This window comes from Rhinolophus hipposideros (assembly GCF_964194185.1).
Source record: "Rhinolophus hipposideros genome assembly, chromosome: 8".
Classification (NCBI taxonomy): Eukaryota; Metazoa; Chordata; class Mammalia; order Chiroptera; family Rhinolophidae; genus Rhinolophus; species Rhinolophus hipposideros.
The window spans coordinates 58,816,771-58,843,625 of NC_138054.1; the positions used below are offsets into that span (position 1 = coordinate 58,816,771).

The 26,855-nt window shown below is 37.6% G+C and overlaps 1 protein-coding gene across 1 annotated transcript in view; it reads left to right on the forward strand.

Moving 5' to 3' along the window:
• Positions 1–9,375: 9,375 nt before the first annotated feature.
• Positions 9,376–26,855, forward strand: part of NRDC (nardilysin convertase) — a 62,477-nt gene continuing 44,997 nt past the window's right edge. The window contains exon 1 of the mRNA XM_081057523.1: positions 9,376–9,927. Coding sequence (XP_080913649.1) covers positions 9,734–9,927 — 194 coding nt within the window. The 5' untranslated portion in view covers positions 9,376–9,733. The remainder of the gene's footprint in view (positions 9,928–26,855) is intronic.

The following is a 26,855-nucleotide window of genomic DNA, read 5'->3' on the forward strand; positions in this document are numbered from 1 at the left end:
TCCTTATTTGTTTAATTAAGAACCAATGGACTCAGAGAATACTAATTTTTATAAATCAAACTGGCTTATTTATCATAGAAACGAATTTCTAAAAGTTCCTAACACCAGTAAACAGTGTTCTGTTGGAATCTGATGACTGGTCTTTAATATGTGAAAGAACCATACACATCATGGGTTAAGATGTTAAAGTGCTCAGTGGATCTTTGAAAAGTGAAACTTTAAGGAACATACACATGATAGGCAGAATAGTGCCCCAGGCCAAGATGTCCATATCTTAATCCCCGTGAATGTTAGGACACACCACAAACGGAAATTAAGATTGTAGACGGTATTAAGGTTGCTAAGCAAATGATTTTAAAATAGGAAGATTATCTTGGATTATCCAGGTAGGTCCACTTTAAGCACAAGGGTTCTTGTAAGTGGAAGAGAGTCCGAGGAAGATGCAATTATATTAGAAAGGCACAGATAGATGCAGCCCCTTCCTGGAATAGCTTTGAAGATGGAGAAAGAGGGACACGAGCCGAAGAATGTGAGCAGCTTCTAGAAGCTGGAAAGGGCAAGGAAACAAATTCCTTCTAGAGCCTTTAGAAAGGAATGCAACCCTCTGACCCCTTTAATTTTAGCTCAGTGAGACCTGTGTCTGTCTTCTATCCGACAGAACTGTAAGATAATGCATTCGTGTTGTGTAAGCCACTAAGTTTGTGATAATTTGTTACAGCAGCAATAGAAAACTAATACAACACCTATGACTATCAGTGTGTCCAGACTCATTACCTGTTTCCTAGGGTGGTGTAGAAAGAACACTGGACTTGGAATCTGAAGACGAAGGTTGGCATCCCAATTCTGTGATTAAATAGCTGTGTGACCTCCAGTAAATCACATTTCCTCTCTGAGCATATTTATGTGACAGCACCTACCTCCCAGAGTTATGTAGAGCAAATGAGATAATGGGTGTATAGGTGCTGCATAAACTGTAAAGCATTCTATACATGTAAGAAATTATTATTTACAGGCCTGCTACATAGTTGGGATGCAATAAACATTTGCTAAGTGATATTAATTATTCTTTGGCAGTCCTTGGGATGAAGAAATGTGATTGCAAAACATATGTTAGTTGCAAAACTTATTTTGCAAACCATACGAGGTCTGACAATTAAGTTCGCAACTCGTTGCAATGCTGTTGCTGACCTTTTTTGATATCAGAGGGATTAGTCACTATGAATTAGTACCAACTGGACAAACAGTTAACCAAATTTACTATTTGGAAGTACTGAAAAGGCTGCGTGAAAAAGTTAGACGACCTGAACTTTTTGCCAGCATTTCACGGCTCTTGCATCACGACAATGCATCAGCTCATACGGCACTGTCTGTGAGGGAGTTTTTAGCCAGTCAACAAATAACTGTATTGGAACACCCTTCCTACTCACCTGATCTGGCCCCCATTGACTTCTTTCTTTACCTGAAGAAAGGAAGACATTTTTATGACACTCAGGACATCAAGGGTAATACAATGATAGCTCTGATGGCCATTCCAGAAAAAGAGTTCCAAAACTGCTTTGAAGGGTGGACTAGGTGCTGGTGTCGGTGCATAGCTTCCCAAGGGGAGTACTTCGAAAGTGACCGTAGTGATATTCTGCAATGAGGTATGTAGCAGTTTTTCTAGGATGAGTTCACACACTTAATTGTCAGACCTTCGTATTTTTACTCTGGGAAGAAATATTAATATATGGTATCTGCTCCTAAATTGATTACAACATAATTATGGAGATAACATTCATGAGAAGCTTTAAGTAAGAACTCAAACTTATACATAGGGCAATAGTACAAGAGAAGTCACAAGGCTACATATGATTAAGAGCCAAGGAAGTGATGCAAAAAATATGTATCCTGAGTTCAGGTATGGAATGGATGATGAGTGTGGGCTAGAAGAGTCAAAGAAGGCTTTCAGGAGGAGGTGTGTCTTGAACAGGATCATGGAGGATGTGGTTAGATGGAGAACAATTGCTACTATCAATCCCACAAAACACTATTTTTCTATGCACAATTCCAGGAATCACATTTTAAATTTAAGACACTGGTAGTCAGTCCCAATGTTTCATATGGTATTCTTTTGGACCCTCTTGCTAATATTTTTTATGTTTTATTTAAAAAATGTATTTTTAAAATGTACAGGAAAGTTACAAGAACAGTAGTATAAAGAGGGCTTTTCCCCCCTGAACCTTTGAGAGTAGGTTGCTCATATGATGCCTCATCACCCACAAATGATCAAAATCAGGAAATTAACATTGATACATTACTATCATGTAATCCACAGACTCTGTTCGAATTTAGCCAATTTTCCAAATAATGTTTCTTTATAGTGATGCCTTTAACTATCACATCTTATTAGACTTTAACAGTTCCATAGTCTTTGATTTTCATGACCTTACTACTTTTAAAGATTATAGGTGAGTTATTTTATAAAATGTTCTTCAATTTGGGTTAGTCTGAGCTTTTCTCTGCATTAGATTCAGGTTATACATTTTTAGCAGGAACAGCACAGAAGTGATGTTGGGTTTTTCCTTATTGCATATCATCAGGTGGTAACAATTTCAATTTGTTCCACTACTGATGTTAACTGTGTTCAAGATTAAGCGGTATTTGCCAGGTTTTTCCATTATAAACTTGTTCTTTTCCCCTTCTTAAATAATAAGTATTTTGTAAGGAGGTACTTTGAGACTATGTAAATATCTCATTCCTCATTGATTTTTCACCATGTAACTTAGCACACACACACAGATGTTTCTTGGTTGAATTAATTATCACTATTATGGTTGCTAAATGGTGATTTCTCTAATTCCACCATCTTTTTTACATTCACTGTTGGCATCCCACTTTAATGAAAAGTTTTCTTCTCTCCCTATTTATTTATTTACATCAGTTTAGATGCACAGATTCCTATTTTTATACAATGGGTTATAATCTGTTACTATTGCTATTTATTTTGATTCTCAAACTGTCCCCATTCTGGTCCTGTGGGAGCCTCTTCAGTTTGGCTTCTGTGTCCTTTACATGTGTCCTCCTTATTCTTTGAATACTTCCTTACTTTCTGGCATACAAGATGTTCTGGGTTCATCTTAGACCTTCCCTGCCCTAGCCTTGGGGTCAACGATTTCTCCAAGAAGCCTCGGTTTCTTTTAGTGGAAAATGGCCTGTTCGTGGAGAATAGCATTTAGAAACCAAGATGGAGGTATTAGGCATGCCCATTGGTACTGAGGTGTCACTGCTCCCAGGCCCTCACAATGAAAATGGCTTGAGAATATATATGTGTATAGATCTACTCATATATGCACACACACATGCACATCCATATCTATATTTACTTACATATCTATTAAAAATTGTGGATTCACACTGATACCTACAGTTCCAATCCAACACCACAGAGCTTATTCTAATTTCTGCATTTCCATATTTGTAACGCTCTTCTTCTCCTGTAAGAAACTTGGATCCCATTATCTTTAATATATTTACTTATTTGATAAGTCACCCCTGTGTGTAACCACTCTCCATTGCCACTGCTGTCCTTACCCCTCACCCTCCTTACTCTTTTTGGACTCGACACCTTGCACCATCAGCCCATGTATTCAACCCTCGTCATATAGCTCATGCTCCAACACATCTCATCAGGCTGCTCTTATACACCCTGGGCACAGGTGCCTAGCTTGCTTAGCCCTACCTACACGAATGGCTTTTAGACATAATTATTCAGGAAGGGAGGGAGGGACGGAGGAAGGGAGGGAGGGACGGAGGAAGGGAGGGAGGGAGGGAGGGAGGGAGGGAGGAAGGAACGAAGGGAGGAAGGAAGGAAGGAAGGAAGGAAGGAAGGAAGGAAGGAAGGAAGGAAGGAAGGAAGGAAAGAAGGAAGGAAAGAAAGAAGGAAGGAAGGAAGGAAAAAAGTCTAATGGAAAGCCAGGTGCTTTCTTAATGATAGTTATGAACTGTCCTTTTGGGATATGTAAGTTACGACATCTGTTACTTTGCATATTGCATTTAAAAACTAGACTGGGTGTTAACCACAACAGGAAACATCAATGATCAAATTAATGAATTAGAAGTCTGTTTATTCTAGGTATTTGACAGGCAACGTGTAAGAGACAATAGAGTAAAATCTTTGTAATTAGACTTACATGATTTGCAATTTTGGTGATCCCACTTTCTTGTGTGATTTTGTGCAAGTTATTTAACCTCTCTGAACCTCAGTTTCTTTATCTGTAAACCAATGAATAACAGACTTAGGTTGTTGTGAGGACTAAATAAGTTAATGTAAGTAAAATGCTTGGCCCTAAGTATTATAGTTACTCAGGAAAGTAGAACTACTAATTGAGCTTGGCTTTAAGACGTATGAAATTTAAACAAAAAAAGCAAATACTTTATTTACTGATTCGCATGGAAGCAGGACCCGTCACAACCTACTCTCTCATTCCCAGCACTAACTTTGTATCACATTTCAGAAAACAAAAAAATTGGAGGCTGGGCACTATCAGACAGGAACTCTTTTAAATTCCTGTCCCTTCTTTCCTCCTAACAACACTTAAAATCTTTGCTGTTCCTGCGTCTATCTGTGCCTCTTTCCCTCCAGGCCTATTGATAGAGGTGTTCCTTTCTAATTTAAGGCTAATCCCCATTTTCTGCCTCCCTTGGGCCCTCACAACTTCAATTATCCCCCTTTTCCCGTATCATTCATTCACTAATTCAACATTTAGTGAAGACTCACTATGTGCCAAACACTATTTTTGATGCTGGGGATATGGTAAAGAACAAGACAGAAAAAGAGCCAACTCTCTAAGGAACCTTATAAAATAGACAGGATATATAGACAATAAGCTAATAGACAAATAAATAATTTCAGATAATGAGTATTATTTTAGACAGAATGGTAAGAGAAGGTTTCTCTTAAGAGGTGATATGTGAGCTGACATATGACTGGTAAGAAGGAGTCAGAGATGCAAAATCTAAAGGAAGAACAGTTCCAGCAGAGGAGCAGACGTAATGGCCCTACTGGCAAGAACTACCCTAATATATTGAAGGAGAGTAACAAAGCCAGTGTGAATGGAGCAAAGGACAGAACGGTAGATGACACTGTAAACACAGAGCAAGAACAGAAATCATAAGTGAGCCTTCTAGGCTATGATAAGCAAGTAGATTTTATTCAAAGTGCAAACAGAAGCCACTGGTGGATTTTTTTAAAAAATTTTAAAAATTTATTGGGGTGACAATTGTTAGTAAAATTACATAGATTTCAGGTGTACAATTCTGTATTACATCATCTATAAATCCCATTGTGTGTTCACCACCCAGAGTCAGTTCTCCTTCCATCACCATATATTTGATCCCACTGGTGGATTTTTAAAAGGGGAGTAATACGATCTGATTTCTGATTTATATATTTTAACTATCATTTTTGTCCCTTCCATTTTCCCTTCCAGGCATTGTCTCAAAATCTGTATATTTAAAGATGAGGAGCACTTAGCTAGAGTCATGACAAAATAACTTTTCATTTGACATAAAGTATGTTTTTTATAGTCACTCCTAATTTATTTTGAAGTCTGAATACCAAATTCTTCCTAGAACTATGTTTATAGTACAAGAGAAAACTATTTTATGCTCATACAAACTTCTTGGGATGTTGTGTACATATTTGGTCTCCCAAGAGAAGACTCTATAAGAACATGCCTACTTCTTGACCTAGATACAAAGCTACCAAATATGGAGAGCAATCAGTGGGCAGGACACTTAATAACTAGAGCTCCAAAGGTATAATTTCTTAGAGCGTGGGTCCAGGACAAAATTGTAAAGTAGACAATATTTCTCTTGTTTCCCACCTCCTCTTTCAGTGCCTTTCCTCCCTTGTTCAGCAACCTCTTCACCCAATCTCTTCATTGGGCTTGATACTTGAATGGGCTCATAGCACTCCCAATCTACTCAACCTAGAATCAACATTCCATCCTCTGACTTATCTTGATCTCAAATATAAAGGTGGATAATGGGGTTAATAAAATAATTTACCTTTGAATTTTTAGGACTAAGGCTCAGATCTGTCCCCCTGGGAGACAGACAGCCATTGCATCGACTAAAATAACTTTCAGAGGTAGGCATCAAACAGAAATGAGATGTTTTTAATTTTCATGATTCCTGATTTTTATCAGAATAATAGGGAGAGAAAGGTCACCAAACTAGAAGGGAGGGAAATCCTTGAGGTAAAATGGGAAGGCGTATAGGATGGTTGGAGATGGAAAAAAGCACCTAAACACTCAAAGAGAACTTGAGTAAATGAGGCTAAAAATTATACTCTGTGCTCAACTTTCTTGGAGATTTCAAGATCTTTTTAACTTTGTAATGTCTCTATTTCCCATAAAACAGTAATAGCTTAATTTATGTTTTCTCTGAAGAACACTCTACAATAATTATTGATAGTCAAATGGAGGGAGGCAAATTTCTAAATTGGTTTCAACGGGAAAACAATACTTCTGATTGGGAAGTTCTTCTTGTGCCACAGGTCACTTGTAAGCTTTACCTCTTTGGGTACATATTTCTCTTTTTATCTGAAGAGGCCAAATTAAAGTAATCCCTTGCCAGTTCTCATATTTTATACATCTGATCAAATACTTTTGACATTTGCTATGGGGTCAGAATTATATTGGCCCAAGCATCAAAGAGGTATTTTTCCTGTGATATTACATTCTTCTGGTTTTCCTCTTACTATACTGGTAGTTCCTTCTTAGTCTCTTTTGGGAGTTCTTCCTCTTCTATAAACTCCTCAAAGTTTGGTCCTCAGGCCCTTTTCTTTTTTCACTTCACAATCTCAATGTAGGTGATCTCATTGAATGGGCTTTTGTTACCATCTATAAGCTGATAAACTTCAAATTGACATCTCCAATTTAGGCCTCTTTTCTGAGCTAGAGACCCGACCTTTGTTTTGTAGGGCACAGAAATTACTCAAACTTATCACATCCAAAACTGAGTTTATGCCTTTCTCCTCCCAGATCTTTTCCTCTTTCAGAATCTGTTTACTGAGATACTGGCACCACCATCCCTCCACACAGAATACTTACTATATATACTGGTCACATCTTTCTTCTTCATTCTCCCACATAAAATCAATTACCATCCAAAACCAGTCAATTCCATCTCCTAAATATAAGACAGATCTGTATATGTCTCTCCATCTCTACTATCACTCCTGAAATCCAAGTTATCGTTTTCTAGTGTCAACATTAATACCCTCCTAATTGCTTTCTCTCCTTTTACTTCTAGTCTTGCCCTCGACCATCCCCCATCCCCCACCCACCCACCATCCAAACTATTTTTCACACAGCAACCAGAGAGATCTACTTGGAAAACACTTGTGTTACCATATATTTTGTTTCCTGTTTCATTTGTTCACCCACTATACTGAGTACCTATAATGTGCCAGCCACTATCCTAGAATCTAGGAATCCAGTAATACATAAAATAGACAAGGCAATGACTTTTTACTCTTCTATATGATCTTGACCACTAACTCACTTTCCCTTTGCTGTTAGAATACTACATTTTAGTCATATTATCTGTTTTCTTGGAGCTTCTGAACAAGTCTATTCCTACACATTCCTATACCAATTCCAGTACATTTTTCAAATTTAAGCTTAAATGTCTCTTTTATGAAAACTCTCTGACCAGACTAGCTCCCTCTGCATTTCTCCTTCTAGAACTAGTCACAATGATAAATTTTAAAATGTATGTGCTTATTTAAGGTCTCTTTCACTTGTTTTCTTGTAAGCCCAAAGAGAACAGGGACATTTCTTGTTCATTATTCTATTCCCAGTGTCTGGCACACATCCGGAGCTCAATTTGTTGGCTGAATGAATAAACCTCGCTATAGAAGTGTTACCATATATTCTAGTCTGGTGACTTGTAAGATTCAGAGGCGTCTTTTTAAAGGGAAAACTTAACAAGTCACACTTGAGGATGTGGCCTGTCTTTGTTTCTGGTTAGAAAATTCAAATTACTGGCTGAATTTGAAGATTTCTTACTTATGGTGCCATTGCTTTGGAGAGTTAAAAGAAAACATACCGTCAAAACAGCTGTCACTTCAGGTATTCAACGACAAACACTGACTGAAAACAAACTGGGGTATTTGAACAATATTTTTCAATTAATTTACCTCACCTGCTGCCCTAGTTCAGTTTTCACGATTTCCTCCTCAAATCGTTGCACGTCTCCTTTCCAACTCCTTATTGTCCTATCTTGCATTGTTTGTCGTCACAGCATTATTTTTAAAACACATCCTTTATTTTATTATCTGTTTCTCCCAGTTAGAATGCAAGCTCCAGGAAGACAAGGATTTTTGTTTTGTGCATTTTATACCGTATTTGTGGAGCTCCGGAGGCCTACAAGAACTTAAAGACTTGTAACAGTCATCAAGGTATCTCACTGCTTCCAGTGTTTCTCCATTCATTCATATGAATCTACTCCTTTTATGTGCTATGATCTCTTGCCTCATGGTGCCCGTATATTGTATCTCATTAACATGTGTTATTTTTAATTTTTCGAGAATGTCTGTTTCCGTCACACTTTAGATGCTTGCCCACTAAAGGTCATTACAAGGAGAAAATAACGTCGGGAACACTGACTTCAGGGCAGTAGCCTGAGCCGCAGTAGCTGCTGAATGAATACATGCTGGCTGAACTTGAACTGTGCACTCTAGTTTGTCGAAGGAACTAAAAAATATTGTCGCATAGACGAGTAAGCACAGGTACACTGACTGGTCTCTTAAGCACTTTCTTGGGCCTTGAAGGAGAATACCACCAAAGTGCGCTCGGCGACAAGGTGGAGCAGCGCAACGCCTATTTCTGGAGTTCACCTCAGCCCCGCTCCAGTCGCGAGCAGCTTCCATCCGGCGGCAAAGAAAAATACTTCCGGCGTTCGGCTTTTGGATGTGCTGAGTCACGGCCGAAGGCTCCACCCTGGATACAGGGGCAGGATGCACATGGGACTTGAATGGGGGAAGAAACTTGGGGATTCGTTTTCTCCACTCGGTTCTTGGTTTGCTCCTGGGGAGGTTGTTCCCCGAGGCGCGGAGCACTCCTCAGGAGCGGCCTCAAACCAACTCGCCGCACACGTCACAAACGCGGCGCAGCTGCCGGGCGGCCCTTCTCCCGTCGCCCTCCGCGTGGCTCGCGCCGCCTCTCCCTCCTCGCCCCGCCCACCCCAGCTTCCGGAGGGCTGTCTGAGTGCTCCGACCATCAGGCCTGGTCGCTTGGCTTCCTTTTGTTGACTGTACCCATTGGTTGCTTACGCGAACGTGACTGCAGTCTGGCCTCTTTATTAGCTAGAACCCGTGGCGTCATCGGCGGCCGCGAGGGCGGGGGAGAGAGGGAAGTTAGCGTGCGGGAGACCGGGTTGGGGGAGGGGTGCAGGCCTGTCCTCCCCAGCGGCTGCGGCAGCACCAGCGCCGGCCGCCACCGCCTCTGGAACGCGGAGGAGGAGGAGCGGCTGGAGGAAGAGGAGGAGGAGGAGGTGCGCCCTGGGGAGAGGGATGCTCATCGCTCTGGGTTTATGGTGAAGGCTGAGCAGAGGCACGATTGCTGCAGTCTGTGCCACCGCGAGGAAGTTGTGTAAGGCCGGGCGGGAGCTCGCAGCGCGGTGGAGAACCCAAGCGCGGGGTCGGTGCGAAGACTGGGCTACAGCCAGACCCTTTCCTACTGTGACCATGCCAGGAAGGAACAAGGCGAAGTCTACCTGCAGCTGCCCTGCCCTGCCGCCCAACGGACAGGATTTGGGCGAGAGCGGCCGAGTGGCCCGTCTAGGAGCCGATGAGTCTGAGGAGGAGGGACGGAGTGGGTCTCTCAGTAATGCCGGAGACCCAGAGATCGTCAAGTCTCCCAGCGACCCCAAGCAATACCGGTGAGGGAGGAGGCCTGGACCGGGTTGGAGAGCCGGGTGCGGGCCTCTCTGTTGCTGCCGCGGTCCCTTCTTGTCTCCGTGTCTCCCGAAGGAGCAGCAGGGGCACGCTTCTCACCCCGAATGCTCCCTTGGGTGAAGGTGGCAAGGGCACTTAGGGGCTTCCATGTGGTATCAGCCGGACAACTGGGAGATACTGGGTTCCACAAGGAATCGGGATGTCAGAATGGGAAGGGTGGTTCGAGTAATTTTGACGTTAAAGCAAGAGTGGAGGTTTCTCTGAGGAAGGCGGGCTGGGTGGTGAAATACTCTTGGTGTATTACGAGGAAAGGTTGGAGGAGTTGGGGATTTTAATTTTGGAGAGGATATTTAAGGGGCATATTATCACTATCCAGAAATATTTGAGGTGCCCTTAGTAGAAAGAGGTGTAAAAGTAATGGGTGGAAGTTACTAGAGGATGGTGTGGCTTGAGTAAAATAACTTAGGCATTATAGTTGGCCTAAGATGAAGTGGCTCGTTTCCATGGGTTTCTCATTACTAGAACGGTTGGGTGACCTCTTCCAAGAATGTATTAGTGAGGACTTGGGTCTCAGTTGGGTAAGTCGTAGTCTTGTAAGGTTTCTTCTAATTCTGAAATTCTCTACTTTTGGTTTGTGCTGGAATCCTCTAAACATCTCGTAATAACTGGTGGCTCAATCCCCGCCTGAATATTTCCTTCAGAGGTAGCTTATTTCATAGAATGTTAATGACAACGATGTAGTTTTAAAGAGAGATCGTATTGTCCAAAAACTTCATTTACAGGTTGACAAAATTGAGATCCAGAGAGTTTACGTCTTGCTCAGAATTACACAGCTAAAAATTATAACAGAGGTGGTATGAAAACTCTGTCATTAAATCCAGTGCAACGTTTACTGATTTTTATAAAGTTCTTACTCATTGAGTTGAAAGCTGAAGGATTCTTGGATCTCAATTTGTTATAAGGGCCTATAAATGTTGGAGGAGGAAAGAACCTTAGCGATAAAACTTTCCCACTCTCTACCATACCCATTTGGCAGATGACTGAAGCTGAGGTCTAGAAAAAAGTGATTTAACCTCAAGTTAAAGACTGGCCTAATTTCTTCTTTCACTCCAAGTCTCCTAATTTAATAGTACATCACTCTTTGTACTATTAATATTTTCCCAGGCTGCACAATAAAGAGATCTTTATGAGTGAGCCAGATTTTCTCTTTTTCTCATCAAAGATCCGTGGTTGAATTCATAATATATAAATGAATAAAACTGAAACCTTGGGAAAAGGTACTTGGTTTTTGCCTTCCAGATTAAATGTTCAATAACTGTTTCAATTTTTGTCTGTCTATACAGATATATAATAACACTATCTCAGATACTATTCTAACAAGCTTTTAGATGTATTCTTTTTTTTTTTTTGGCAAGTTCATTTAACAGATACTTATTAAGTCCCAATGTGTGCCAGGTTCTGAGCTATCATAAATATATTCTGAAACTTGGTCAAATATAATAGTAAATAACATTTTATTCTGGGTCCTGGGCATACAGAGATCATTAAGACAATCCCTGCCTTCAAGAAGCTTCCAGTGTAGTGGAGGGACCCAGACACAAGAAAGGTAAAATTAGGGCACTAAAGTTTTATGGAAGTCGTAATAGAAGTATGTGCTAGGTTTATAGGGGAATAAAGTAAGGAGCAGGTAACTGCACCTACGGAGAAAGTTAGGAAAGACTTCAAAGAGGAGATAATGCTTAAGAAGTAGTCTTTGAATAAGTTGTTGCGTTTCTATATTTGGTCTTTTGCCAAGTCTCTGCCCCTTCTAGTGTCTCAGTTTTCTTGTTTTAAAATGAAGGTTGATTTGAATAGCTGTGTTTTCCACTAACTTCCTCTCTTTCAAAAGAGTAGGTCCACTTTTAATCTGTTTTATATATTGAAGTTTCAATTAGACTTCTAAAGAAAAGGTTTTGTTACTTTAAAATAAAGGTGAAAAACCTCAGTACTAGATGATTTTTAAAGAGTCACCCAACTTAAAGTCAAATGCTGTACATTTTTGTAGCCAGAAACAGACATGAGGCATCTGCAGCCCAGAGAGCTGAATTATCCTTCCAGGACCTGCTCAGATATTATCTCTGCGGAGCCTTTCCAGGCAGATAATAATCCCTCCTTTCACTGTATATCAATCAGACTTGTACATGGTTCGTTACAGTACATATCTATCATATTATGTTGAATGTGTGAATAAGCACCACAAGCAGAACTGATTAAAGGAATATATTGTTATGAAATAATGCCTTGAGAAATTTGTTTGCCAGTCTGCGTTAAATAATAGCCTGTGGAATTTTACTTCTGTATATGTGTAATTTGTATTCAGCTTTTTAAAAATGTTAAGCATATTTCCAGGAATATTTCTGCTTTTTTAGGGATCTGTATAAATGCTTGATAAGTGTTGACTTCCCTCTCTTCTGGAAGGATTAAAGGACTCCAGATTGGGAACTATTGTTCAAATCTTTATTGGTGTAAAGTGGAAATTCTAGATGGACAGGATTAGTGATAGTGCATTGACTTAAATATAAAACACTTAACCTGTTTGTAAAAAGACCCCTTATTTATGTGCGGGAGAGAAGAAGACTATATTGAAAAGGCATGTAAGCTTCTGAAGGGTAAGCAAGCCCTTTTATTAAATTTTGGTCAGACTGTTACAAGTAAGGGGATTATGTAAATTCTCACTATACTATAGAAAATAATGGATGCGGGCTGAATAAGGTACAGGTTAATTCTAAACATGTATTATGTTGTTTACTATTATATATTGATGAACAGATCCAAGTAAGCAGGACAACTGCATTGAGAATACTAATATCTGCTGGCTTTCGAAATAGGAGTGGGGTGACTCACTTCTGAGTAGATGCTTTAGACACATCTAAGACATGAGAAGAATTGTACATGAGAGAACATTTTCTTTTGTATTGCATGGGAAGAACATGGGTTTATTTGTTTACCTTTCAACTAAAACCCGTGGAATAGTAATGCTTTTTTATATGAGGCAGCAATTGCATTTGTAGTGTATATACACTGGTAAAATCATGTACTTACGTGTATGTAAATTCTAGGAACTTGACACCATCCAGTCTCTTGGTCTGATACCTGAATTCAAAACTCGATTTTGATTGTACCCTCTTAGTTTTATATTGTAAAGTAGAGGCAAGCTAGGTCTTACCTTGTGAGATTCAAGCTCATTTAATAAAGTGAGCACTTTCAAGGTTAAAATACATTAAATTTTTTTAATGCTAATATGACTTGAATAAATGTATCTTTGTTACCATTCCTTAGACTGATTTCTTCTATGTGGACTGATGGGCTAGTAAGATTAGGAACATTCCTAACCAAACTTTCTTTTGGAAATAAGATTTAGCACTAAAGAGATCTCTGTTTTTGAAGAACTAAACAATGGTAAGGACTCTTTTGTCTTCAGAGAATTCTAGTCCATCTAGACTCCTGGTGGAGTCATAGAGCAGATACTGAAGCAGAAATGCATTACATGTAATAGGTGTTAGAATAGAGATATGGGTAAAGTATGGCATTTTTAATCGTTTGTGTATCTAAAGGTGAGGGTTTGAAATAACGAATGTGGAGAATAGGTGAAGCATACTTAGGAAATACTAAGAGAGAAGTTGTGGGTTTTTGAGCATTTCTTACAGCCTTTATTCCTTTTCGCTATGCATTTATAACGTCTTAAAAATGGTATGATACCATATTTAACAATGTCAGGAACATTTTCTTACGTGCTTTTTAATATATTGTGTTTACCTAGAAGTCCGTTGTGTAGATAGATATACCATTATTTCATCATCGTCATTTTATAAGCCGTTTAGATTGTCACATTTCCTTTACCTCAGAAGCCTGTTTATTCCCAACTGAATCTTTGGTATGGATCCAATCATAATGGGTCTGGTAGATACATAAGGTAACCTCTGGTGATCTGGTCTGTTTGTAGGATATTCTCTAATTGGGACCTACCAGACAAGATGGTTTGTTATGGGACTTGCACTCTGACATAAGTCTCATGTTCATACTGATTCCTAGAATGAAATCATTCATTAAGCCTGTCCAACTCACAGGAAACTGAGTAGATTTATAGTCCCTTTCTAATATATATATATATATTTTTGGTGGTGGTGGGGCTTCAATTACTTGGATGGACCAGAATTAAACTTGTTTTTAGAAGGTTTGGATGTATACCGTAGTCTGGAAAGTTCACTTGGTCCTCTGGAGAGGTGTTTAGAGGGATTTTATATTTTTATTACAACCACCAATAGTTTTCATTTTAATAATAATAACTGGTATTTTGTTGAGTGCTTATTGTGTACTATACTGTTCTAAGGCGTTCACATAGTATTATGTCACAGTGTTATCTGCTTACTCTTTATAGTAACTCTATTAGATAGTGCTCTTATTACATGATAGCCTAAATGCTATTCTATGAAAATATACAGAGGGTGCCAGAAAAAAATGTATACACATTTTAAGAAAGGCAAAAACTATTAAAATTGTAATACTCAATATATACCAGTAACAAAAGATGGATACAAGTCAGGTGTATACATTTTTTTGACATCCCCGGTATTACTGAGCAGGTACTGAGCACTAATTAACAGTATAAAATGATTATGTTCTCTCATTTGGTTCCTTCTAAGCAAACTTCTTACCATGGCAGATAAGGTCTAAGGCCTTCCATTTTTTGGTTTTTAACTTTCTAGCTTTATCTTTTTTGGTGCTGTTATGTGCTCCTTTTCTTGGCACGTGGTGTATGTACTCTTTGGTCACGTTTGCCTTGCAGATTCAAGCATTACCTCCTCTGTGAATCCTTTGACTCTTTTCCTTCACTTTTCTCCTCCCACATGTGAGTTATTTACACTCTTGTGTACTGTATTTTTTTTCAAGCTATTTCATATTTTTGTTAAGTCCTATTTGTCTTTCCTCTCCATTGTGCTGAAATTCTTTTAGGGAGAAACTTTGTTTCTTTGTCTTTGCATGCCTTTTCTTCTGTTATTAATAAATCAACTGTCTGTACTAAAACCCATCATTTCTCTACTTGTGTACTACCGTGTTTCTCCAAAAATAAGACCTAGCCAGACAATCAGCTCTAATGTGTCTTTTGGAGCAAAAATTAATATACGAGCTGGTCTTAGACTGGGTATAATATAATATAATATAATACTGGGTCTTATATTAATTTTTTGCTCCAAAAGATGCATTAGAGCTGATTGTCTCATTTTCGTGGAAACACGGTAGATCCCATCTCCTCTTTATTGATTCCATCCATCAGTTATCTCAGTGCCCGTTCCATACTGCATTATCCGTTTCCACCTCTTATAGGATCATTACCGTGAACATACATATATGCTGTAATTGTTCGTATCTTCTAGGGAAAAACATTTCTTTTCTCCACATCCTCTTTGGAGCTATGCCCTTCCAGCTACTTAAATTTCTTGGTTTCTGTTATAGCAAAGCTTATTAAAAGACTTGCATGTACTTGCAACCTGCAGTTCATCTACTTCCATTATTTCTTGAACTCAGAGTGGGCTTTTGTCATTATTGCTGTACCAAAAAGCTATTTTCAAGATCACCAATAACCTTTATATTTGGTCAGTTCTCAAGTTCTTTTCTTACTATTTATATATATATATATATATATATATATATATATATATATATATATATATATATATATACATACATACATATATGGTAAACTCTGGTGATCTGGTCTGTTTCTAGGGTATATGACACAGTTGATCACTAGTTTCCTACTTGAAATGCTTTTTTTCAGTTGGCTTCCAAGTTATCACTGTTCTTAGCTCTCTTTCTGCCTCATTCGCAGATTCCTCATCTCCTTGACCTTTAAATTTTGGAGTGTCTGCTGCTCAATCCTGAACCTTTTCTCTTCCCTGCCTACCTTTGCTCCCTATGTTACCTCATCTAGTCTAGTAGCTTTAAATAGCACCCTTTATAAAATAATTATACTCAGGTTCCCCACCCCTATACTCTTTCTTGCTCTGTTTTATTTTTCTTCATAGCACTTACCGCCCTTTCATATATATTTACTTGTTTATGAGAGCAAGGACTTCATTTTGTTCACTGCCCCCAGTGCTTATAATTAGTGCCTGTCTCATAAAGTCTTACTTACATCTCTGACTCCTTCATCCTTTTCTCCTCTGGCCTGATTGTTATATGAGGATATGTTTTTCAGGATATGTTTTCCTTTTTAAATATATTTTTATTTCTTGTTTTTATTTCAGATCAAATTTTTTTTTAAAGAAATAAAATCGTACAGACACACTTAAAGCTATTTGTGTATTCCCTCCTCCCATAGCATTTCCTACCCTCTTTTTCCAGCATTAACCATTATCTGAATTTGGTATATATACCATTCCTATGTATATTTTTGTACTTTTTATTAAATATACATTTATCTGTGAACAGTATATATTACTGTTTTTGCATGTTTTAACAGGCATAGAAATAAAAATTATATCACATTGGATGTCTCATAAACTGCTTTTTATTTTTTATTTTTTTGGTATAACAGTGTTTTTGAGATTTGTCCATGCTGATAAGTATAGTACTAGTTACTTGTGTTAAATACTATTTAATATCTTGTTGTATGAATAAATCATAATTTATCTGTTTTCCTGTTATTGGTCATTTAGATTATTCCCAATTTTATATTATATTTTATGATTGTGCCACAGTTTATCTTTTCTTTGATTGTTGGGCATTTAAGTTGTTTCCAGTGCTTCAGTGAACATTTTTATACATGACTCTTCGTGCACACATTTGAGAATTTATATACTGGTAAGCACCTACCTACCTATAAGTTTATGATTTATTTTTAACCTTACTAGATGTTGCCATAGTACTCTTATAATTGGTTGTACTATTTTACATTTGCACCAGTAGATCATGAGCGTTCCTGCTTCTATACATTCCTACCCACTTTTGATATGGTTAGATTTTTAAAAAATTGAGAGCCTGATCTATGGGAAATATTTTTCTCTTTTAAAAAAATCTTTTTTATTTGCATTTTCTCTTGTTACTAATAAAATCAAGCATTATTTCATGTTTCTTGGCAATTGGAGTTCTCCTTTTATGAATGGACCATTTTTCTATTGGGTTATTTTCCTTTTTTTATATATATTGTTGGTTATGAGTTGCAAATACATCCTCAGTCTATATAGCTTATTTTTACCCTTTGTTTAGAAAGTCTTAAAATTTAATCAGGTTTATTCATCTTTTTGTTTATGGTTTGTGCTTTTTTCATCTTATTTATTTTCTTCGGAAAGTTTTGTAGTTTAGCTTCTTACATTTTGGTAAGGATCTAATTTTATTACTTTTTTTAAAAAAAGTATGGACAACCGGTTGTTCAAGCACACCTTTTGAAAAATCTGTATCCCAGATTTCTGTCACCAAATGTTTTCTGTAAAGGGCTAGATAATAAATATTTTAGGCTTTTGTCAGTCTAGAGACAAAATTAAGGGTATTATATAGGTACATATATAACAAGAAAGAAAACAAATTGCACATTCTTAATAAAATTTTTTATGAAGTTCAAAATATAATCGTACTTTTTTTGGGGGGTAATACAGGTCTTCAATTGAGAAGAATGGAATTATTTTTTATAGGGATCACATTTTGCTTTGGGGGAATTCAGAGTTAGTGTTGCCTGTCATCAAAGGTGATTGCAAATGTTCATCTGTTAATAATGATTTGTAATGATGTTTTTACATATATCTTTTAAAATGTGTTTTCACACTGACAGTTACTGCCAAATACTGATAATCAATCCATGAGCATATGATTTTATTTGAGCATATTCATTTCTTAAAAGGCATTTATAGAACCCTGTTAGAGTCTTTAATATTTTAGCCTTTTAGCATGTCATTGCATTGTAAATTAATCACTTCTGATTGAAAATTAGGTGGAAGCCCTTCAATTGCACAATTAAAAGGGCTTTGAAATAAGGAAATTTATTTTGTGTTTTCACCAAGTTCTGAAAAACCACTGCTGGACCTATAGGAAAACAAATTTGTATGGAAATGGAGATATAGCTACTTGTTTTAACTTTTGACAGCACAGGAAATGTATAAAGCAGTTTGCCATTACTTGTGATTCAGACAACATTAGTTATTCTTGAAATGACTTCACATAGGTGCTGTTTTGTAATATTGGGTGAATTCATTAAGAAACATGACCAAGTCTGCAGCAACAGCTAATTTCTAAAGCCATTTGGTATTTGAGAATACTGGTTGAAGGCTGTTCTACAGAAAAATTTTAATCTTGTCTCAAAACATTGCAATTGATAGTGTAAGAAACATCCAAATCTGCAGAGAATTTTTATGAGTTTATTTGAGCTAAGCTGATGACAATTGCTGGGAAGCAAAATTTCAATGGATTGAGAAAATGCTCTAGAGAATGGCAGCTTTGCATCTTATTTTATACATTAGAATGAAAGGAGACATAAGGAGGGTTACATGAAATCCATTGGTGGTAGATTTAAGGGGGTGGGAGAAAGCAAAGTGGGAGTACATCTTTGGGATTGGATAACAAAATGGAGAGACATACTTCTTTTACATTGGTGGGTACTGGATAATTAATAACATTTACAGCACAGTGAAATGGTATTTGAGGAACAAGATAAAAATGAGGGGTTCTGTGAGCTCTTGCTCAGGTACTGTGGGTGTGCCCTGAGGGGACCTAGAAAAGGAGATTGCTCTGACATTTCAAAAGTATGTATCTTAGATGCAAAAAGACAATAGACAGTCTCACTTATGGTAAAGATAGACCTTTGTTAAGGAAGCTATAGGTCTAGGGTGTGACTACCCACCATGACCTGCTTTTAGTTAGAAATTTTTAATGTTCAGATCATCCTATGTGGTTACTTTTGGTCTCTTGAGTTTGTAGGGTCTGCCATGCAGGTCTCCCCTGAGCTTGTCAGGTTTAGTATGTGGTCCCTTTTTTGTCCACACTTAACACATCAATCTGAAGGATAAACGACTGACCTCTTGTTTAGGTAATGTGGTCCCATTGTGCTAAGAAGTCTCATCCCTAGGAAGTCTTAGTGTCATTATTTGCCTTGCTGAAATGGTGTGAACCATTGGGGGTGGGGCAAGACCCTGCCTTGGATGGAAGTCAAGGTTGAATTTTTCTCAAAAGGAAGACAGGTAAATGAGAGGCAATCAGGTCTTACAGGCCTTCATTAAGAAAAAAAACTCTGGATCATTTCTAACCTGCCAGCAAGTTTTGTGGTCTGTCTCACTTTTCTGTATTTTGCATCTAATACACATTTACTTATAGTTTGAGGGTACACCATAGACTCTTCGGTTTTTACAATCTGACCATTAGATGGGTTCCTATTTACTGGCATCATCATCATCATCATTATTTGGCCCATCTTCTTCCCATTGGACATGCTCAAGTTTTCGTTCATTATTCATCTGATTCCTGCTAGTTGTGCAATTGGGAACTGTAACTTTAAGGTTTAATTGGGGCCAACGCTGTAAGAATACAATGGTGTAAATTACAATTACCATCTAAAAATTTCCAGAGGCCAGGAGGACAGTAAGAGTTTCCTAAGTAAATATCCTGTGCCTCAGCAGCTGTTATAGAGGGCCATTTTTTTTTTTTTAGTAGCTACTTCAGCTTCCATCTGAATTAATATACTTAGTCCTTGTTGGGTTAGTGAATAAGCATGTTCCCATAATTGGATGCTAATGTTTATACATAAAATTCCTTTCTTAATATTCTTTTCCACTATCCTTCCACAACTTCCCTTGTTCTTCTCAGTTTGTCTCTTTTTACACATTCAGAAGTAACCAACTTACTAGGACAAACTGCTTCCTTTTAACTTCTCTCAAACACACCCACACCCCTTTTCTTCTTTCTGCAATAGCATTCCTTCTAAATTTCAAAAGAGAAACCATAAAAAGAGTATTAATAATACAAAAATTATACACCTTTAGCAATTACTAACAGTTGGGCTGTATAAGACCAAGTTTTGAGAGAAGCCCAAAGAACAAGTATAACTATTATTATGAGTAATATTAGAAGACAGGTAAAGAAACAATTTTTATTTTTTTAAGTTTAACATCAATTTGTAGGTATACAGTCCTTCTCGATGTCTTGGGATAGCTATCCACCTCTGATGTGGGGCTTCTCATCCTTGAGGAGCCTTTGATGTCCGCTGTAGGGAGAGGTGAGTGTCAGAGACAAGGGCAGATATTCATTCATGGTTAGCTACTTTTTTCTTTTTTTTTTAAATGAGAAATGTGAATCCTTGAGTTTAGCTGCACATGGATTAATTACTAAGACCTTACAACATCCCTTCCCACAAGGTTGGAGAGAGTCTTTAATTGATTTCTTTTCCAATGGACAGAATCTCCTCGTTTTAAGTTGTGGTCTTTGAAGTGTTTGTCTTCTGGGAGCACACTATGAAATGACTCAGTGACAAATTTATCAGTTTCTTTAAGCTGGTTAATAAGTCCTTGATAACAATGCAAAATGTCTCCTTTTAGTAAGGTTGGCTCATATGTTCCTTCATCCAGATGGATAGGGCGACCAGGACTGTTTAATAAGGAGAAATGCTGTTTATCAAAAGGAGTAGATCTCCGATTGAGGAGCACCATAGGGAGAGGTTTTGGGTGATTAAAGCCTTTGAAAATTTACCTAGTTGACTTTTAATTATACCATTTGTACATCACACCAATCTAGAGAACGGTTCATGAGCACAATGAAAATGCTGTAGAATAGGACGAATGTTACAAATGGATTGCATTTGCCCAGTGAAATGAGTCTTTCAGTTATTATGTAACTCAGGGAATTCCCCAATGGGGAATTATTTTTTTACATTAACAATTTATCTACTGTTAAGCCTGTTGCTCTCCTGCAAGGAGAATGCCTCAACCCCGTGAGAAAACATACAAATCATAATTAACACATGTTTATATTTATGCGATGGTGGCATTTGACAAAATCTAATTACCATACCTCAAAGTGGAGCTAAAGGAAGTGGGAAATGTCCTTGGGACCCGTGGAATGATTTTCCAGGGTTATATTTTGGACAGATAGAACATCTGCTGTATACTTTATGAGCTACAGTAGGAGAAAGTTCCCAGTAATATTGTTTACTCCACAAAATCATCTTTTTAGGACCCCAGTACATGTACATGTTGAAGCATAGGTAATGAGCTCTTATCTGTAAGACTGATTTTTACTTGGGACCAAACTATATCTGTGTCTGGGTCAAAGTTTCCCTCTTTTTGTTACCATATCCTCTTTTCTTCTTTTGCAGCTGTTCGTTGGAACTGTAGAAGAGAGTCTTTTACTGATTTAATAGGGAGAAGACACATGCTCTGGTCTGGATAATTTGGTTGCCTGTTGCTGTTTGTTTAGTTGCAGCATCAACTAAATTATTTTCTTTTGCTTCCATGGTGGCAGCTTTAGAATGTCCAGGAATTTTGACGATTGTCAATTGTTTTGGTTGCTGTATGACATCTAATAATTCTGCAACCTGTTTTCCATTCTTTATGGGCTGCCCTGAGGGAGTTAAGAAGCCTCATTGCTTCCACAACGTTCCAAAGTTGTGAGCTACACCAAAGTTATAGCAACTATAATATTATAAATATTATAGTGTAAATATTGGCTATTTGATCTTTTGCCAGTTGACAAGTTCAAGTTAGAGCAATTAATTCAGCTTGTTGGGCAGATCTTATTCAGGTAAATAAATAAGAACCTTCTATTATGTCCACCATGGAAGTTATTACATGTTCAGCTTGGCAATGTCCCTGTTCATCTTTCAGATAACGATCCATCTGTAAACCAAATTCAGTCAGCATTATCAATAGGAGTTTCCTATAAATCATTCCTAGGAACCAGAAGGTGGTCAGTAAGCAAAACACAGTAATGGACATCTTCATTCTGCAAAGAAGGTTGCAAAGTTGCTGGGTTAAGACTTTTAACATCGAGTTACAGTAATATTAGGCACAGAAAGCAAGAATACTTCATAAGAAGCCAGTTGACTGACAGAAGTGTTGAGTGTGATGAGAGTTCAGTGGAGATTCAACAGCATGAGGAACTTAAATAAAGTAGAGCCCACAACTACTGTGTTTCCCCGAAAATAAGACCTAGCTGGACAATCAGCTCTAATGCGTCTTTTGGAGCAAAAATTAAGACCCAGTCTTATTTTACTATAATATAGGACCGGGTCTTACATAATATAAGATCGGGTCTTATATTAACTTTTGCTCCAAAAGACGCATTAGAGCTGATTGTCCAGCTAGGTCTTATTTTCGGGGAAACATGGTAGTTCTGTTTGTTTGCATAACATAGCTGTAGCAGAGATGGCGGTCATGCAGAGAGGGGGAGCCCTTTGTCTATTGAGCCTAACTGCTGACTATAACATCCTATAGGTCTCTGAGGCTCTCTATGTTTTTGAGTTCAAACTCCTAAAGCATTTATTTTCATTTATAAAAAAGGAAGAAAATTTATAATTAAGGTGTCCCAGAGTTGGAGCTTTACATAATACTTCCTCTAGAGCTTCTCTTGTTTGCCTACAGGGTTCCACTGAATTGAATCAGGTTGATGTGATTTGTAATAAGACATATAAAGGCTGGACCATTAATGAAAAATTTGGAACCTAATTGTGACAGTATCCAATTAGACCCATGAACCCTTTAAACTGTTTTTTGTTTGTTTGTTTGTTTGTTTTTGGAAGGGGGAAAGGATAAGATTCCTTTAAGTCTTTCTGGATTAATTAGTAGTCCATCTTCAGATACTAAATCGAAGCTTGTCCCTTGAGACCCTATGTCCCTTTATGGCTAGCTGTTGTAATAGGTGAATTGTGTCCTCTTGGGAGTCTAATATGCTCCAGAGCATAAAAGTCATCCACATATTAGAATTTCTGGGAAATTCAGCATAATTCAAATCAGCTTTTAGGATCTGAGAGAAATAGGTGGGACTCGCCGTATATCCCTGGAGTATTACTGTCCAAGTAAACTCTCGATCTTCCCAGGTGAAAGCAAAGAGGTAGTTCCTGTCTTTTTCTACAGGAATACTAAAAAGGCACTACATAAATCTATTACTGAAAAATACTGGCAGTCCACAGGAATGGCTGATAGACAGGTATGTATTTGGAACAGTAGGATGTCTTTCCTTATAACTATGAGATCCTGTACCAATCTCCATTCTTTTCCATTTGGTTTCTTTAATGGAAGGATAGGAGAATTACAGGAGCTTATACACAGAATTATAAGCCCTCTTTCAAGTAATCTTATATAATAGGATTAATTACAGCTAGTGCATCAGGTCTTAAAGGATATTGGTGAAATATTAGGTGGAGGCAAAGTATTGTCAATAGTTATTTTAATAGGAGTGGCTGACTTAATCTTGCCAATGTCTGTACTGGAAAAAGCCCAAAGTTGCCTTGGAACATCTTGTAACAAACATTTAGTTGGTCTCAAGATTAGTTTCCTCTTGTGGAGGTTTTTTAAAAAAATCATAATTTTCCCAATTGGTTTAGTATCTGATTCATTTAGTTCTAAATACATTTCACCCCGGGCAGAGGACATGTGGGCCTCATTGATTTTAAGAAAGTCTTGCCCTATGAAGTGAATTGGGGCAGATTTGACTAGTAAAAATATACGTTGCTTCATAATTTTCCCTAACTGAAAGGGAACAGAGTCTGATTTAAAAACAGACATTGGTTGATTAGGTGTCCTTACCATTTGTACCGAAGTTTAGTTCAAGGGAGTGAGCAACTTAACTGGGTTAAGAAAAGATAAAGTAGCCCCAGATCTACAAAGGCCTTAGTAGTTTCCCTTTTTATGGTAATTTCAGTTTCTCCTGAAGTGTTTAAGTAAGGAGAAGGGGAAATGTGCTGTCCTAGTCCTTGCTTGCTACTGTTTCTTTTTCTAAACCCATTTCAGTCTTCTACAATTCTTCTTAAGGTGACCTGAATTTTTACAATAAAAGCAGACTCCTCTACAGGAGTTTCCCAGCAAACCTTAATTCCTTAATTCTGTCCTAGTACAAGGAGAGTAGATTATGGCTGGTTCTCCTTGTGCTGAGACTGGCTTTTCTAAGGGGAGCTGCCGGAATTTCTGTTTTGTTTTGTTTTGTTTTGTTTTGTTTTCCTATTCTATCCTGGTCTGGTTTTCTGTTCTGAGTCTCCTATAGGTCAGTAGGAAGTTCCCATGGAGGAGGTGTAGAAGAGATAGAGAAGGGGGAGGAGGAGAGTTAAATCCCGACCGACGACAAAGTAAAGGGTACAGCTGGGCAGTTGGAGAAGAGGGAAAAGTGGGGTGTTGGCATTGAGCATCTTATTTTAGTTTTCAATCTCTTTGCCTCATAATTTTTTCTATTGATATAGTTTGGATCTTTTTTGATGGACTAGGACTTCCAATACAGTGTTGAATAGAAGTGATGATAAAGAGCATTTTGTCCATGACTGTCTTTTAAGTAGATTCAATGTTGATTTATAGAAGTTAACCCTCCAGAAAGTGAAGGACTTTTTGTGTGTGTGTTCTTAATTTGTTAAGGAGTGGGTTTTTAATTTTTATTATTTTTATTACACAAATAATAAATGGACATTTTTATTACAAAAGATTGAAAATGAATAGAAATTACAGAGTAAAATGTGAAAGTTTTTTGTATCCTGCTCTACTTTTAGTCCTATCCATATATATATATACATATATATATGTATATATGTACATATACATATATATATTACTGTTACATTTGGTTTGTATCCTTTTACTTCTTTTGCTATACCTTTTTATACATTTAATGTATACATATGTAGTCATGATTTTATTTATTTTTATAAAACTAGATGTTAGATTTTATCTCATGTTTTGTTTCATTTAGCAGATTTTAAGTACCTATCTTGTATCAGGCCCCCTTTAGGCTTTAACATTTTGTTCCTTCAACAAATGTATCTTAAATGTTTCCTAAGTGCTTAAATGTTTCCTATGCAATGTCTTAGGTGCTGCTGATATAAGCTGTGAAGAAAAAGAAAAGCCCTGCTCTCCCAGCTAACATTCTAAAAGTTCACGCAGGAAAAAACCCAAACTCAAGTGATGATAAGTGGTGTGAAAAAGTTAAAGGAGGATAAAAGGATAGAGATTGACTGGGGTGCGATTTTAGATGTGTGGTCAGAAAACATATTTCTGAAAAGGGGGCATTTCAGCAAAGGCTTGAAAGAGATGGAGCAGCCATGCAAATACTCTATTTAGGGCAAGAGCCTTAGGGCTGAGAGAATAGCAAGCACAAAGGCCCTGGTGTGGGAGCCTGTTTGGAATGTTCAGGAAACAACAATAAAGTCATTTGGTCAGAACAAAAAGAATGAAGGAAGATTGGAGCGGTAGTGGGGTACCACCAGATAATGTGGAGCCTTCTAGGCCCTGGTAGGGATTTTAGATTTTATTCCAAGTATGATAGGAAACCATTGATGGTTTTTGAAAAGGGAAATGCTTTATTTTAGTCCGTTAGGGCTGCCATAACAAAATACCACAAACTGGGTGGCTTAAACAATAGAAATTTATTTTTTTTCAATTCTTCAAGGTGTCAGTAGGCTTGGTTTCTTCTGAGGCCTCTCCCTTTGGCTTGCAGATGGCCGCCTTCTTGCTGTGTCCTCACATGGCCTTTCATTTGTGTGCACGCGTCCAGTGTCTCTGTGTCCCAATTTCCTCTTATACAGACACCAGTCAGATTAGATTAGGGCCCACTCTAATGGGCTCCTTTTAACTTAATCACCACTTGAAAGCCCCATTTCTAAATACAGTCATATTCTGAGATATGAGAGGTTAGGACTTCAGAATACGACTTTTGGGGGGGGGGGCACAGTTTAGCTCATAACATGCCTGATCTGCATTCTTTAGGCTGCTGAAGATAGACTTGAGGTATGTGTGTGGGATGGGGGTGAAGAGTAGGCTGGGGTATTGAGCTTACTTAAATGTGATTTTTGATATCGAAAGGCGATAAATCCATGGGTTCAGTCTTCCATCTTAATCCAGTCTCCCTTCCTTGTCTTTCTTTGCACATTATTCTTTCCAGTTACTGCTAAATGAACTTTTTTTTCCTTTTTTTTTTTTTTTTAAATCATCATTGCTTAAGTGTATATTATCTCAGGTCTTCCCTGACTGCTTCCTTTTTTCTAACATTATATGTTTACCTCTGTCATTTTGTATTGTAGTGGCTTAATTGTACTGTATTGTACTAGACAGTGAGTACCTGATAGTGAGGAATGTGTTTTTATAGTTTTTACCATCAATATAGTGTGATATCTGATACAGTAAAAGCTGCTAAGTAAATGCTTACTGAATCACACATGAAAGAATGAGGATAAACAGGAGAAGTTTGCAGTCACCAAACTGGCACAGCAGCTTTACTAAAAAGGATCATTGTCTTCCTTCAGGGCTACCAGTCTGTGGGATTTAGTTTTCTTAAAAATGAAGCCATTTTTTTAGTCCATAAAAATTGGTGACTGGTATAAAATATCAAATACATTTTGCCAAAGGGAATCAAGAGGGTTTAACTAGTTGAGATTTTGCTGTGATAATGCAAGCTGATATGACTGCTCTGTATATGGAGGGATATGTTTCTCTTAAAGTCTTCTAGTATGGTAGAATGTTTATTAAGTACTTATACATTTAAAAAAATAGTAAGAGAGGCTGAGTGGTGGGTTTACCTTCTAAAATTTTAACTTCTAAGATTTGGTTTTTGAATAAGTAAATATATTTTCATAGTTCAAAATTTAAAAATACAAACGATGTGTACAATATACCCGATGTATATAAAATACAAACAGTGCCGTGTCTCTCTTCTCTTTTCTCTCCAGCTACTCAGAAACTGATAAGCTTTTGAAGTT